The following is a 16,736-nucleotide window of genomic DNA, read 5'->3' as shown; positions in this document are numbered from 1 at the left end:
GCGATGTTTTTAAAAAAAAAACTTGGACGTTCATGTTTGTTTACTTAAAAATAAACATTTACATTAAATATATGGACACTAAACGTGAATTTTTTAAGTTAACCTAAATTAATATATTCCAGCAAGCAATATATTGCATATCTCCTTCCTTCCTGGTTTGGAGTGCTTGGGAAAGTAGGAATGGCCACTTACTATGGGCCAAATGCTTGGTGGAAAAGGCATTTGATGTTAAAGTAGTACAGGTGCAGCGCCTAAAATACAGAACCCGAGGCTGTTCCGGATTCCGGACTTTTCTGGACTTTCGATTTCCTTTGACGTCACTAATCCAGAAACACCCGAGCCCAGGTTTGGGTATTTCCGATTTCAGAACGTCAAAGAGGGGTTGGGGGAGGGGGGGGGATTCCCGCCAAGGAGCTGTTCAGGCTGTTCGGCCCCACCGAGGAGGATGTTGTCGGCAGGGCTCCGCCAAGGTTGTCGTCGGGCGAGTTGGCCCCACAGAGGTGCTGTTAGCCTCGGGTGGGGCCCCACTGAGGAAGTGTTCGGGTAGGCAGGCCCTGCCGAGGAGGCGGTCGAGCGGGCCAGTGAGGAGGCCCCGTGGTAAGGGCAGCGGTGGTGAGGTGAGGCCCGAGGTCGGCAGGAACATTCCAGATTCTAGAACTTCAAATGATGCTGCACCTGTAATCTCAAGCAGAGCATGCCGCCCATCTGAGTAGTCCAGGTGTGTTTGGCTGTGAATTCCTGGTAGTTTCGGGTGATGATGTCTGTTGGAGCAACCCCAGTTGATGCTGATGTATTTTCTGTAGTGAGTTTTCAGATTCGGTGTATTCTGTGCCCATAAAAGGAACGTGAACTTTCTCTGATCAATAATCAGTTCCAAGGTGCAGTCGCCGCTCAGTCCCTGGGAACTGACTACACGGGTCTCCATGGGAAAAAGTACCGACAGAATCCCGAGACAACGCTCATTGGGTTCCAGAGCAAATAAAGCAGTCAAAAACAAACCAAGAGCACCTGTGTACAATTGGAAATTTACACAGCATAGTGTGTCCTGGGCTATGGTCTTGCTGTACACCATATGATGCTGACCCACAAGACATGCCTACATCAAAACAGTGCAGTCCAAATTCAGTCCACCACTAACTGATAGATCGATGCTAACAGGTGGTCTTATGATTGTTGCGCAGAGATATTCCTCCAAACATCACAATCCCATCCATCCATCCATCCCATCAAACCTTGCAGAGGTGTAGTTTTGGGGCGGTGTTTGTGTTAATTAGTTTCAATTTAGCTTCTGGTTAAAATGAACTGGCACAATGATGCATATCTTGGGGGTTTTATGACGTAGAAGTCGGAGACCATCAACAATATCATGGCCTTTTTAGTTCAGCATGAACTTTCCTCAAAACCTATAATCCTACAATTTGTCTTGGAATGCATATCATTTCAAAAGAATAGAGAAACTACCTAGCAGATAACCTATTCTTGGGATATGGATGATATGAGCAAGGTTTCCAAAATTGCTCATCTCTACATAAGAACATAAGAAATAGGAACAGGAGTAGGCCATACGGCCCCTCGAGCCTGCTCCGCCATTCAAAAGGTGATGGCTGATCTGATCATGGACTCGGCTCCACTTTCCCGCCCGTTCCCCGTAACCCCTTATCGTTTAAGAAACTGTCTATTTCTGTCTTAAATTTATTCAATGTCCCAGCTTCCACAGCTCTCTGAGGCAGCAAATTCCACAGATTTACAACCCTCAGAAGAAATTTCTCATCTGTTTTAAATGGGTGGCCCCTTATTCTAAAATCATGGCCTCTAGTTCCAGTCTCCCCCATCAGCGAAAGCATCATCTCTGCATCCACCTTGTCAAACCCCCTCATAATCTTATACGTTTCGATAAGATCACCTCATTCTTCTGAATTCCAATGAGTAGAGACCCAACCTACTTGACCTCTGCTCATAAGTCAACCCCCACATCCCCAGAATCAACCTAGTTGAACCTTCTCTGAACTGCCTCCAAAGCAAGTATATCCTTTTGTAAATATGGAAACCCAAACTGCACGCAGTATTTCAGGTGCGGCATCACCAATACGTTATATAGCTGTAGCCAGTGCTTTTATACTCCATCCCCTAGGCAATAAAGGCCAAGATACCATTGGTCTTCCTGATCACCTGCGTACGCTCCTTTTGTGTTTCATGCGCAAGTACCCCCAGGTCCCACTGTACTGCGGCACTTTGCAATCTTTCCCCATTTAAATAATAATTTGCGCTTTGATTTTTTTTCTGCCAAAGTGCATGATCTCAGACTTTCCAACATTATACTCCATCTGCCAAATTTTTGCCCACTCACTTAGCCTGTCTATGTCCTTTTGCAGATTTTTTGTGTCGTCCTCACGCATTGCTTTTCCTCCCATCTTTGTATCGTCAGCAAACTTGGCTACGTTACACTCGGTCCCTTCTTCCAAGTCGTTAATATAGATTGTAAATAGTTGGGGTCCCAGCACTGATCCCTGCAGCACCCCAGTAGTTACTGGTTGCCAAGCAGAGAATGAGCCATTTATCCCGACTCTCTCTAATGTCTGGGTGACTGCACACTGCAGGGTTTTTTTTAATACAAGTAGATTTCCTGTAGTGTTGCACATGGCAAGTTGAAGAATATGGTTGGTCTCTATATATTCGGGTCTCTAACTCTTTGCTTTCATCTGTTCTCTTCTTCTCCTCTTTCCTTGCAGGTAGGAGGTTGGGTGGTATAGCATGATGTGATAGGGAAAGGAGCTGCTGAAGATTGCAAGGTGCATTTTCCATTGAGATTTGTGGTGAAAATGTGCCCTTGATTTGCTGGCTTTTTCATTGCATTTGCAGGGAAATGGCTCTGAATTTATGGTCACAGGGGTACCTCCGGAGTATGTCTCTGACCCGCGAAACATCTACAAACTTGCCTCCAGGCTCCAAAGCTATGGAGAGTTCGGGTCTTGGGCCTCCATGCGTACGCCTGCGTAAAGGCCCATGGATGCCAGGGAAGCAGGCAGTTCGGAAGCCTACCTGGGATCACGTGGGCCCGATCCTCCAATGAGAAAGGAAGATTCCAATGCAGTCATTTCCGAAGGGAATCGCCTAATGACATGCAATAGAATCCCCAAATAATTAAATAATTTAGACAATTCTACTAAATATAAATGTTAGGATTTTCAAATCGAATTAAGTCCTTTCATTACACCAAATACAATAAAAATGTAATGTTTTGAAAAATAATTTTAATCTGGGCCAATATTTACATAAACTAAGTGTGATTTTTAATTTATTAGTTTAGGATTTATAATTACCCTTAAGCTAGTGAAAGTGGGTCTTCTGCCTGCTTTTACCAGCCGTAAGAGTTTCGTGGGCATTTGGGCAAGTAGCCCAACTCTGCGCCAGTGAAAGTGCTTTTCCAGTCGGTTCATATGATCTCCCAGGTGTACCTTGACAGGTTATAAGTTTCGGGTTTTTGAGCATACGGAAACCCGGAATTTGCGGGCCTTTCAGAAGGATTAAGATGGTGCACGCTGTCGAAGACACTAACTTCTGGCCCATTGTTTCCTTAAAAACCAGCCTATATCTTGAAGTAATTTCCAGACATCAAACTGTATTTGGATTGTTGCTTTGCGATTGCCTCGGGTATTGGCTGAAATATGTTTTCACTGACATCCAGAAGCCCTTATCCCATGAACACATTAAGGAATGTTCACCCTTTTACCATTATTGTTTCTGGATGGTGGAAAGCGCATCTTCCTAGCACCAAAAATCCTTTTGATTATACAGTTCGAACTGAGGGAGGTTTTGGCTGATGTAACATGAATTTGAACAAAAACATTGCAGTTTTGCTTTGTAGAAAATAATATATTTCAGTTTTGAGAAGTGATTAGGGAGCTACATTTAACTGTCTGATATCCACTGCAATATAATGTAATATCCATACTTCTCTTTGTTTTATTCAGCTAAAAAACAAGGGAATGATGAACTACTGCTTCGATTACAATCCACCAAATGAACACAATTTGGTAGGAGAAAAAATCATCCTGTACCAGTGTCATGGTATGGGCCAAAATCAGGTGAATGGTGGCTTATCTTGTTAATTAAAGTTTTAAAAAATTGTTACCCGCCTGATGGTCTTGTACGTAATGGCATTGCACTGTTGCTGGAAAGTGCATGTCCGATGAGAACATTGACCTGGCTCAGCTGTGATTCCCTCCATTGTTGAATGCTCTGTCAGAGTTCTTTGTCTATCTACACACATGAAAATTTGGCAGATGGAGTATAATGTTGGAAAGTGTGAGGTCATGCACTTTGGCAGAAAAAAATCCAAGAGCAAGTTATTATTTAAATGGACAAAGATTGCAAAGTGCAGCGGGACCTGGGGGTACTTGTGCATGAAACGCAAAAGGATAGTACGCAGGTACAGCAAGTGATCAGGAAGGCCAATGGTACTTTGGCCTTTATTGCAAAAGGGATGGACTATAAAAGCATGGAAGTCTTGCTACAGCTATATAAGGTATTGGTGAGGCCACACCTGGAATACTGCGTGCAATTTTGGTTTCCATATTTATGAAAGGATATACTTGCTTTGGAGACAGTTCAGAGAAGGTTCACTAGGATGATTCAGGGAATGAGGGGGTTGACTTATGAGGAAACATAGAAAATAGGTGCAGGAGTCGGCCATTTGGCCCTTCGAGTTTGCACCACCATTCAATATGGTCATGGCTGATCATGCAACTTCAGTACCCCATTCCTGCTTACTCTCCGTACCCCTTGATCCCTTGAGCCGTAAGGGCCACATCTAACTCCCTTTTGAATATATCCAATGAACTGGCCTCAACAACTTTGTGGTAGAGAATTCCACAGGTTCACAATTCTCGGAGTGAAGAAGTTTCTCCTCATCTTGGTCCTTAATGGATTACCCCTTATCCTTAGACTGTGACCCCCTGGTTCTGGACTTCCCCAACATAGGGAACATTCTTCCTGCATCTAACCCGTCCAATCCCATCAGAATTTTATATGTTTCTATGAGATCCCCTCTCATTCATCTAAATTCCAGTGAATATAAGCCCAGTCGATCCAGTCTTTCTTCATACGTCAGTCCTGCCATCCCAGGAATCAGTTGGTGAACCTTCGCTGCACTCCCTCAGTAGCAAGAATGTCCTTCCTCAAATTAGGAGACCAAAACTGTACACAATATTCAAGATGTGGCCTCACCAAGGCCCTGTACAACTGTAGTAAGACCTCCCTGCTTCTATACTCCAATCCCCTAGCTATGAAGGCCAACATGCCATTTGCCTTTTTCACCACCTGCTGTACCTGCATGCCAACCTTCAAATGACTGATGTACCATGACATCCAGGTCTTGTTGCACCTCCCCTTTTCCTAATCTGTCACCATTCAGGATCTTCTGCCTTCCTGTTTTTTGCCCCCAAAGTGGATAACCTCGCATTTATCTACATTATACAGCATTTGCCATGTATTTACCCACTCACCTAACCTGTCCAAGTCACCCTGCAGCCTCTTAGCATCCTCCTCACAGCTCACACTGCCACCCAGCTTAGCGTCATCTGCAAACTTGGAGATATTACATTCAATTCCTTTGTCTAAATCATTAATGTATATTGTAAAAGCTGGGGTCCCAGCACTGAACCTTGCGGTACCCCACTAGTCACTGCCTGCCATTCTGAAAAGGACCCTACTCTTTGCTTCCTGTCTGCCAACCAGTTCTCTCTCCACGTCAATACATTACCCCCAATACCATGTGCTTTAGTTTTGCACACTAATCTCTTGTGTGGGACCTTGTCAGAAGCCTTTTGAAAGTCCAAATACACCACATCCACTGGTTCTCCTTTGTCCACTCTACTAGTTACATCCTCAAAAAATTCTAGAAGATTTGTCAAGCATGATTTCCCTTTCATAAATCCATGCTGACTTGGACCGATCCTGTCACTGCTTTCCAAATGCGCTGCTATTGCATCTTTAATAATTGATTCCAACATTTTTCCCATTACCGATGTCAGGCTAACCGGCCTATAATTCCCTGTTTTCTCGCCCTCCTTTTTTAAAAAGTGGGGTTGCATTAGCTATCCTCCAATCCATCGGAACTGATCCAGAGTCTATAGAATCTGTTGGAAAATGACCACCAATGCATCCACTATTTCTAGGGCCACTTCCCCAAGTACTCTGAGATGCAGACTATCAGGCCCTGGGGATTTATCGGCCTTCAATCCCATCAATTTCCCTAACACAATTTCCTGCCTAATAAGGATTTCCTTCAGTTCCTCCTTCTCGCTTGACCCTCGGTCCCCTAGTATTTCCGGAAGGTTATTTGAGTGTTCCTTAGTGAAGACAGAACCAAAGTATTTGTTCAATTGGTCTGCCATTTCTTTGTTCTGACTGCAAGGGACCTACGTTTGTCTGCACTAATCTTTTTCTCTTCACATATGTATAGAAGCTTTTGCAGTCAGTTTTTATGTTCCCTGCAAGCTTACTCTCATACTCTATGTTCCCACTCTTAATTAAACCCTTTGTCCTCCTCTGCTGAATTCTAAATTTCTCTCAGTCCTCAGGTTTACTACTTTTTCTCGCCAATTTATATGCCTCTTCCTTGGATTTAACACTCCCTAATTTCCCTTGTTAGTCACAGTTGAGCCACCTTCCCTGTTTTATTTTTAAGCCAGATAGGGATGTACAATTGTTGAAGTTCATCCATGTGATCTTTAAATGTCTGCCATTGCCTATCCACCGTCAACCCTTTAAGTATCATTCGCCAGTCTATCCTAGCCAATTCAAGTCTCATACCATCGAAGTTACCTTTCTTTAAGTTCAGGACCCTAGTCTCTGAATTAACTGTGTCACTCTCCATCTTAATGAAGAATTCTACCATATTATGGTCACTCTTCTCCAAGAGGCCTCGCACAACAAGATTGCTAATTAGTCCTCTCTCATTACACAACACCCAGTCTAGGATGGCCAGCTCTCTAGTTGGTTCCTCAACATATTGGTCTAGAAAAGCATCCCTAATACACTTCAGGAAATCCTCCTCCACCGTATTGCTACCAGTTTGGTTAGCCCAATCTATATGTAGATTAAAGTCACCCATGATAACTGCTGTACCTTTATTGCACACATCCCTAATTTCCTGTTTGCTGCCATCCCCAACCTTATTACTACTGTTTGGTGGTCTGTACACAACTCCTACTAGAGTTTTCTGCCCTTTGGTGTTCCGCAGCTCGACCCATACAGATTCCACATCATCCAAGCTAATGTCATAAGAACATAAGAATTAGGAACAGGAGTAGGCCATCAAGCCCCTCGAGCCAGCTCCGCCATTCAAAAAGATCATGGCTGATCTGGCCGTGGACTTAGCTCCACTTACCCGCCCGCTCCCCAATGTCCTTCCTTACTATTGCGTTAATCTCCTCTATAACCAGCAACGCTACCCCACCTTCTTTTGGTTGAGTAGGTTGGGCCTCTACTCATTGGAATTCAGAAGAATGAGGTGTGATCTTATCGAAACGTATAAGATTATGAGGGGGCTTGACAAGGTGGATGCAGCCAGGATGTTTCCACTGATGGGGGAAGATTAGAACTAGAGGGCATGATTTTGGTATAAGGGGCTGCCCATTTAAAATAGAGATGGGGAGAAATTTCTTCTGAGGGTTGTAAAATTGTGGAATTTGCTGCCTCAGAACTGTGGAAGCTGTGACATTGAATAAATTTAAGACAAATAGAGAGTTTCTTAAATGATAGGGGGGTTACGGGGAGCGGAGCTGAGTCTATGATCAGATCAGCCATGATCTTATTGAATGGCAGAGCGGGCTTGAGGGGCCGTATGGCCTACTCCTGTTATGTTCTTATGTTCTAAGGTTGGGCAGTAGGCAGCGTACTGGACGACTGCCCTTATACCTGAATTCCAGCAAGAATTGCCACCTTTATAGAAGGAGATATAATTGGAGAATTTTTTTTAATTGAAGCTCTTCAAATCGATTTGAGGCAGAACAAAAATAGGGAGGAGCTGGGCTATGAAGGGACTTCAACAGAGGAATGAGAATTTTCAATTTAAGGCATTGGGGTGGGGGGGGAGGAGGAGGAGGAGGAGGAGACTGGGAGCCAAGGTCGATCAGTGAGGACAGGTGATGAACGAGCGGGAGTTGTTAGCGGGAGCTGGATAGAATAAGATAGCAGCACTTTGGATGAGCTAAAGTTTCTGAGGGTGGAAGATGGGAGACCAGCCGGGAGAGCTCTGCAATTGTTAAGTCTGGAGGGGGCCAAGACCTGGCTAAGTATTTCAGCAGGGCTGAGGTAGTGCAGAAGGAAGCGGTTATGCAGGTGGAAGTAGGCGTTTTTTGTTGAAAAGATACGGAGATTGTGAACAGTTAGGTTTAATGGGGGAGGAGCATAGAATCTGTACTAAGAATTTGTTTAAAAATATAATCGAATTTTTTAAAATTCGGTCTGGATTTTCAGCTTGCTTGTGTCTCTGTTAGCGCCCTGGAGGGGCGGTAAAGGGTGTTTCTCGGCGTTACAGCAGGCTTCCAGCTTTTACTGCCCAGTTAGCAAATTCAGCTCATGCTTTGCAGTGGCGCAAAAACATACCGCCCGCCCCCCCCTCTGGTTTCACTGGGATCATGATGTCAATCGTCGTGCAGCGCTCTGCTAGAGCCCCGAATGCAAAGCTAGGCCCTACCGCCTCATACAGCCGCCCCAGCAAACTTCTGAAAAACCAGGCGTTCCCAGGATGCATTAGGAGATATTGGCGGCGTATTTAAATGGAGCGATCCTACATCGCAGGTCACATTGACTGCAACGATTGCACACATTGCGCTGCGTGAAGCTCCGACTTGAAAGCGGCAGTTTTATCTGCCATTACAGTGTCCTTTACAATGTCAGTGAGAATTTAATGGGGGCATTACTCGTTAGCCAGCATATCATGCTGCATGCTATTGCCAGGCGCCGTCCAGCTCGAAGAAGGGCTGTTAGCTATGTCAGCCCACGGATGAGAGGCAGAGGACGTCTGGGGAGAAGGGCTTACCCCCCCCCCCCCCCCCCCCCCCCACGGGTTTACAGGCACCAACGCTCATACCTCCAGCTTTCTGAGGAGCAGTGTGTGAGAAGGCTGTGCTTCCGAAAGGAAGTACTGACAGGGATATGCCATCTCCTACAGGCAGAGCAATACCTGGATTGCTATGGAGGCAGCCTTCAATACACTCAACAGGTATTTGAATTCATTGTGGTGTGCTGCATGCTGCACAACTTGGCCATCATGAGCCAGGCATTGCCAGTGGGCATTGCAGGCCCACCTCAAGAGGAGGAGGAGGGCAATGAAGAGCCTGGCGAGGCCCCCATTGGATAGCCGCACCATCCACGGGGGAGGCAGCGTGGAGATGCTGCCGGACCAAGAGTCGCACGTCGCCAGCTCATAATGGACCAGCTCTTCTAACTGGAGGAAACTGAGGGATGGAGCTAATACTGGACACGCTATGTGCCCCCATGAAGGCAGATCTCTGGTGAACGTTGGAATGATGCACAAGGCACCAGTGGCAAAGGATGAATCCTAAATTTTACTGCAACATAGTAACAAAAACTCCCCCCACCAAAATAAAACCAAACAAGATACAATATTGTTGCAGGACACTGAACAACAATGAAGTTAAATCAACAAAATCTCTAACGCCACGATTTTCGGCTGGGGTGCAAAAACTTCCTTGTGTAATGCTTGATTTTGCGCCTTTGATCATGGAACCTCATTTTTTGCTGAATTTTGCAGATGTCAGCACAAGCTTTTTCCAGGCGGTATCAGGACCGCCTTACCATCACAAAAGCTGAAAACCTAGCCCTAGGCCAATTTAAGGAAAAAGAATTCTAGGAAATTCCCCTCTGATCTCTGAAGGTGATCAAAATGTGTTCCAAGGCACCACAGTGATCATGAGGCACATCACCCAACATCCCAACTATCATTTTTGTTGCAGTGATATCAGCCTTAGCCAGGAACTCATCTGGCTCCCTTTTTGAATAATCCTCACCTGTTACCATTGAAAAAATATTCGGATTTGCATTCTCTGACCTTACACTTCACATTGAGCTCCATCTGCCCTAGTTTTGTCCACTCACTTAGTCTGTTTATGTTCCTTTTGTAAGTTCCTACTCCCAACCACACAACTTACTTTGCCTTCTAACTTAGTGTGATCTGCAAATTTGGATATACAACTCTGCTCCTTCATCCAAGCCATTAATGTATATGTTGAAAAGCTGAGTCCCCAGTACAGATCCTGGGGAACATGACGCGTCATATCCCAACAAGCCAAGCACATTCCCTTTATCACTACTGTCTCCTACTTCCCAACCAATTACCAACTCGTGTCGTAATTTTTGCTAATCTCTTGTGCGATATGTTTTGGAAGTCCATAGAGGCAACATCCGTCAGACATGACCTACTTTTCACAAATCCATGTTGACTCTCTTTAATCAGCTCATACTTGTCCACGTACTCAATCTCTGATAGATTCCAGTAACTTCCCTACAATTGATGTTAAACTGGTGTTTCCCTCCCCATCCTTCTTAAATAATAAAATAACATTTGTGATTTTCCAATCCAAAGGCACAGTTCCCGAATCTAGAGAACACTGGAAAATTGTGATCAACATATCTGCAATTTCCTCACCAATTTATTTTAATATGTTGGGTGGAAACTGTAAAGGGAAAATGGGAACGCTTCTCCTTCCACGAGCGGGCCCCCTGATATAGAGGGTCAACGCTCGCCCCAACCCGCGTAACAGCCCCCGGAGTTAGCAGGCAGAGACGGATGGCAAGGTATAACGATCTTTTATTACGAACGTCCGGGAACACCTCTTATCACAGCCGTCTGTGAGTGGAGATGCTCCCCGAACAGCACAATCATACAACTTTTATACATTTCGAAAACCCCTCTGTTCCCTGGTAAGACCTCCCTAGATCTCTAATTGGACTGCCTTATCAGTGCTACTTCTCTAATTGGACTACCTTATTAGTGCTACTTTGGATTGACAGGCCAAGACCCTCGTGACCACCTTAGACCGTGACTGGAATGACTTCATTAGGTCAGAATTTGTTGATTCTCCTTGGTGCCCGTGAGTCCGCCTCGAGCCTCTTCGCAAGGTCTTATCAATGTCTGTTTAGGTTCTAGGTTCTCGCATCGAATCTTGTCGCAATATTATTGAATTGATAACTTCTGGAGCCTTGGTACAAGGCCAAAGAGAGGCCTTTTACCTCCTTATGGGTCGGTGCAGGAACCAGTACTTTAACCCTTGTCCTACTGGTACCCCTAATGCCAAATTTCTCTTACAGAAAACATCAAATGCTAGAGATTTATTTATCTTAAATCTCATTATTTTCTTCATTACCTTTTTTTTTTAAACGTATTATAGCAACTAAGATTTCCCCTGTGACTTATTTTTATGTCCCCTTATTTTGTCCACTTCCTCCACTGTGAAAGCGGATACAAAGTATTTATTTAATACGCCTACCATTTCCTTATTGTCTATTATAAGTCAGGAAATCTGATCGAGCCCGTCGCACTACAACTATTTTTCCCCAAAATAAATGAAGCAGTTTACCCTGTCAGAGGATGCATTCTCTATATAACTTTTTCATAGTACTTGGTGGCAGGGAGCGAAGGAAATAATGCTTTAGATTAAAATTATTCCGCTGCCCATCATGGGAATTAGACCCATTAAGTAAGTATAAATGTATCTCATTTATCAATTACAGCTTCATTAAGTATTTATGAAATTGTATAGGGATTGTTTTTTGACTATTCTAAGTGATTGATTGTGCTTGCATAGCAATACAACAAGACCTGCCTGTACCAACCACTTTACCCTGCTCTTCAGGTTTTATGATAGGATTCAAACCACACACCTACTCTATTGGATTCCTCTTATTGCCCTCTAATGTGCCGAGGGTTGGATAGTCATTGCCGTGTACCTTCTAATTATTACCAATGAAGCTGTGACTCCATTTGCGTTCTTTAAGCACGGAACATTTTTTCTTTGTGCTTCTAGTTTTTTGAATTCTCTTCACACAATGAAATCCGTTATAATACTCGCCAGCCTGAGGCCTGCGCTGCAGCCGAAGTTGGCAATGACTACCTGACAATGAATCTTTGCCGAGAGAATAACAGGCCTGTGCCTGAAAACCAGAAATTCATTTTTAAGGAGGTAAGACTAGTTCTAAAAGATTTTTACTGTGCTTTTTTTCAAATACATATTTAAAGCTACTACCTTGTTGTTCAGTGCACCTTCAAAGGTTATGATCACATGTACATATAATTTTCAAGACTTTCTACATTTTCATTGACATGTGATAATGTGTGTTAAGTATGACACTGTAACTGCCTGTCAAGAGTGAGTGCAAAAATACTCAAACTACAAGTGCCAAATACAGTCTCCCAAGAGAGACTTCCTGTATTTGGTTTTAAACATCAAATTATTCTATTTTACATAATAGAAATGGAAAACTTGTAAGAAATATGTTGTTATAGACTTTGATTTATGTGGTAGGATTATGACAATTGCAGGATATGCTGGTTATGATGTGATTACAGGATGACATTCTGTTTGATCCCTTACTTTAATTAGTCCCTGATCTTGATTATTTTTGTTTTTGAATAATTTTTTTTGTCTTCTAAGGATGGCTCGATCTACCATGTCCAGACACAGAAGTGTCTGCAGGCCATACCTAATGCATTCAGTAATGGTCATCCAGGACCATTACTGCGACTATGTACAGATACCGACCACCAGAAATGGTTCTTTCAAGAAAGAAGATGATTTGTACATGTTGACATCCATTAGCAACTTGACAAACACGAAGAATGCATTATTTCTCCATAGCTTCAGAAAATGACCATGACCAAAAATGCTGCTGATTTTTCCTAAGAACTATAGGATCTTATCAAATGTTTGAATAGTCTCCTTTAGAATACTTCAGTATGGAATTTTAATATTTGCATAGTGGCAGTAGTGACATCTTTGTACCAATTTTATCACTAAGAGCAGTTTATTTTTAATAATGCCTTAAATTTACAAAAAAAATCCTCAATTTTAAAAGGGCTATTTAAGTGCGGAGTTTTCTTATGCAATTGATAGATAATTGGACTATATGTGATTAATATATATGGTGAAAAACCTACTGGGTTCAGACTGTGACTTGTGAAAAGGCTTTAAAACTATTATGGTTTGAAAATAAAAAGTGGACTTTATACAAGTCATTTCATGTCTTGTTGAAGTTCGTCATCTGTGATGTCACAGTTATGTAAAGGGAGACAAAATTGCCATCCCCAATTCGTTTAAAATAAAAGCAAGTAACTTTTCTTTGCCAAGAAAGAGAGTAAGAAATGTAGGTGTTTTTCTTCAAAACGCTGCAGTTTTGAGCTTATCAACTTGTTTTAGTGCACTTTAGGGAATATACTGTATTACATCTTTGGATGCAATCTCGGATGATCTCTGGTCTCAAATCTTTTGAATTCCAAAATCTTGCCGCCTTTCAATCTAATGTGAAATTGAAGCTGTCCATGTCCACAAACTTTAGCTTTAAACTAAAGAGGACATGTCTTGGAAGTTGTTCTTGTAAGATTTATTTAAACAGATGACTTTGAGCAGTATAAATATCATGGAAATAAATGTACGGTTTAAAAGGGGATAGAAACAGAAAATAAAATGATCTCAAATTTACAGCTGATACCAAGACCGATTTTTCAATTTCTGGGATTGAACTGAGGAGATTTGTATTTTTGCACCGGAACGAAGAACAATAAAGGTAAGCTGAGGTCTCGTACCAGAGATCTGTAAACATTTAATCTGGTTTTGTAGGCCCAGTGAAAAGGAGCTTGCATTTATATTTTATATAGTGCTTCACCACTAACTCTCTTTGAAGTGCAGTCACAGTTTTGCAGGCAATGAGATAAATGACCTGTTGATCTATTTTGGTAGTATTAGTTGAGGGATAAAGGTTGATCAGCACAGTGGGGAAAACCCCTCTGCCCTTGTTCAAATAGTGCCTTGGGAGGTTTGCCATCCACCTGAACAGGTAGATGGGATCTCGATTTTAATGTCTTAGCCGAAAGGTGGCACCTTCAAACAGTGCAACACTCCCTCAGTACTGTACTGAAATGTCAGCCTAGATTATGTGCTCAAGTCTCTGGATTGGGCTTGAAGCCATGACCGTCTGACTCAAAGGTACTACCACTGAGACAAGCAATGGTTGAACTTATCCCACCATTTTTTACCCTTGAAACATAGGACCCACCTAAATGAGGTGTTAAATAGAGACATGAGAAGTAATCATTACAGTGATACCTTGTTAACCCAGACTTTGCTAAATCCCATTGTCCCAATTAATTCTTGATTTAGAACTGACTATATAGGTGGGTATTTGTGGCAGTTGCCAGTAGTGGATTTGAGATTAGGATGTGGAAGAACTTTAGCTTTACATTTTTAAATGATTCTATGCCTAGTTGTGGGATGATGAATGTTCTTCAGCTTGACGAGAAGTTTTAAAAAAGTTAAAAGATCCTCTACCCATAATTTAATGTTGATTTGTCACCACATCAGGATAAATTGTGAAAATTGATTTAATATTTTTGTTTTAGATTAATATGTATTGGCCCATTCCTGCATATGTAGCTGTAATATAATATGTCACAAGTGAAAAGCAAATGTGTAATGGCTCATTTGAATACAGTAGAGGCTTTTTATTTTGATATAAAATTTGAAGGAGCTCTATTTTTTGCACTCATTGCAAAATGCAGTTATCTTGGCGTTACTACCAATCTGGTATTAATGGCGGTGTTGAAATATGCTCTATTTTAACCCTTCCCTCACTGTCCAACTTTTAAAAATGAAGTAAATAGCCAAAAATGTATATAACATTCACAAATGTGTGCCTATGTGTATGAAAAGGCTTGCCAAACAGTAGAAGGCTGGGCTGGATGGCCTCCCTCACTTGAACTTATCTTTGACATCATGCTAACTGTATTCTGAAGGCTGGGGAATATAATGAGCAGTTTTAAATAATTGCTTTTGATAGATACTGATTGCTCCAGACAGCAAATCACTCTTCTATAATGACTAAAGGACTTTATTGACTTGTAAAAATTAATTATCTCTTGGGCTTCCATAATGTGATATTTTGATTAAAACTTTTTTACATTCTTATTGAGGGAACTTGCTTTCTGTTCAAATCTATTCAATGTTCCGATATTGACATTTTTGTACAGCAGGTGAAAGATTGTAAAATGTGTTTCAGTTGCTACTGCTCAGCAGACGTGTTAGCATTAGAACTACACCTAGTCTTGACAATAGGTGGAATTTGACAGCAAATGTTTACAGAATATACTATTTTGGATGTGAATTTAAATATGAAAGGATTTGTATTTTGTCAAATATTTGGATATCTTTTTTAATGAACACTAATTTTCTAATCAACCTGCTTTATAAATTGTCACAGTATTGCTGCTCTTCGGCATCAGATACGTGCATCGAAACAGAGTCTCAGCAAAAGGAATGCACAGCCTCTTAGTGGCTGAATTGTATGTTACCTAGTTGCCTACAAATGTCCAAGCAACAGTACAATGAAAATGGAGGATATTTATTCTTGACAATTACAAAAATCAATACCCCCTAAATCTTTTTATTATGGTGCTTTCAGGTATGTCTGTTAGAGTTTTTATGGGAATTATGGGAATAAACTTGCAAAATGTGCACAACTTTTTCTTCAATTAAAAATATTGCAAATGATAACTTTAAAACTGTGAGCTCTGTTATTTACCTGGACTTTTGTGCGATCATTAGGATGTAATGGTAAATCTATATGAAATCTTAGTAAGACCACAGTTAAAGTTAGTGTGCATTTTGGGACTGTGAGGCAATAGACCTGGTACAGAGCAGACTTGCTTACTATAAAATAGAAATGTAGTAGCCTATGGAAGAATGAGCTGAGAAAATCCAACAATAACTTGGAAAAATTAGGGCTTTTTTTATTGCAGCAGAGATTAAGGGATAATTTGATGTATTTAAAAGAATGGGACAGAATAGATAAGAACAGACTATTTCCAGTGATTGAGGGATCTACAAGTGGGCATAGATATTGAAATCTAGGACAGAGACTTCCTGTATTTTTGGAGTCCTGGAAACATTAAACAGGGTCTTGCTTACCTCCATTAATATTTTGACACGTGTATATCCCAATATTACAAAAAGGATATAGAAACACTAGGGAAAAGTGCAGAAAAGATTTACAATGATACCAGAACTATGAGGTAACATCTATTAAAGACAGAACAAGCTGGGACTTTTTTCTCAGAGAAAATTGAGAGGTAACCAGATGCAGTCTTAAAACTACAAAGGGGTTTGCTAGGGTAGACGTAGAGAGGATGTTTCCACTTTTGGAGGAGTCCAAAACTAGGGGCCATAAATATAAGATAGTTGCTAATAAATCCAATAAGGAATTCAGGAGCAACTGAATTACCCAGAGAGTGGTGAGAATGTGGAACTTGCTACCACATAGACTGGTTGAGGCAAATAGCATAGATGCACTTAAAGGGCTGCTAGATGAGTATGTCTTGCTCTCCAATAAAAGAAAATGAGATGAGTGTGGAGGAGGGCCTATCCCAGCACCAACAGCTGGAATTCTTTGAGGATGTACCGAACAGGGTGAATAATGGGGAACCAATGGATGTGGTGTAT

At 41.9% G+C, this 16,736-nt stretch overlaps 1 protein-coding gene across 2 annotated transcripts in view; it reads left to right on the top strand.

Annotated features, from left to right (window-relative positions):
• Window positions 1–15,799, top strand: part of galnt12 (UDP-N-acetyl-alpha-D-galactosamine:polypeptide N-acetylgalactosaminyltransferase 12) — a 98,988-nt gene extending 83,189 nt beyond the window's left edge. The window contains exons 8-10 of one of the 2 annotated variants that reach the window (XM_070881088.1): window positions 3,972–4,085; window positions 12,054–12,209; window positions 12,681–15,799. In XM_070881088.1, the coding sequence (XP_070737189.1) occupies window positions 3,972–4,085; window positions 12,054–12,209; window positions 12,681–12,821 (411 nt within the window). In that variant the 3' untranslated portion in view covers window positions 12,822–15,799. The remainder of the gene's footprint in view (window positions 1–3,971; window positions 4,086–12,053; window positions 12,210–12,680) is intronic. The other variant, XM_070881089.1, reaches the window with a different exon arrangement.
• The last annotated feature ends 937 nt before the right edge of the window (window positions 15,800–16,736 follow it).

Source organism: Pristiophorus japonicus, chromosome 5 (assembly GCF_044704955.1).
Source record: "Pristiophorus japonicus isolate sPriJap1 chromosome 5, sPriJap1.hap1, whole genome shotgun sequence".
Lineage (NCBI taxonomy): Eukaryota > Metazoa > Chordata > Chondrichthyes > Pristiophoridae > Pristiophorus > Pristiophorus japonicus.
This window is presented reverse-complemented; position numbering and strand designations above follow the sequence as displayed.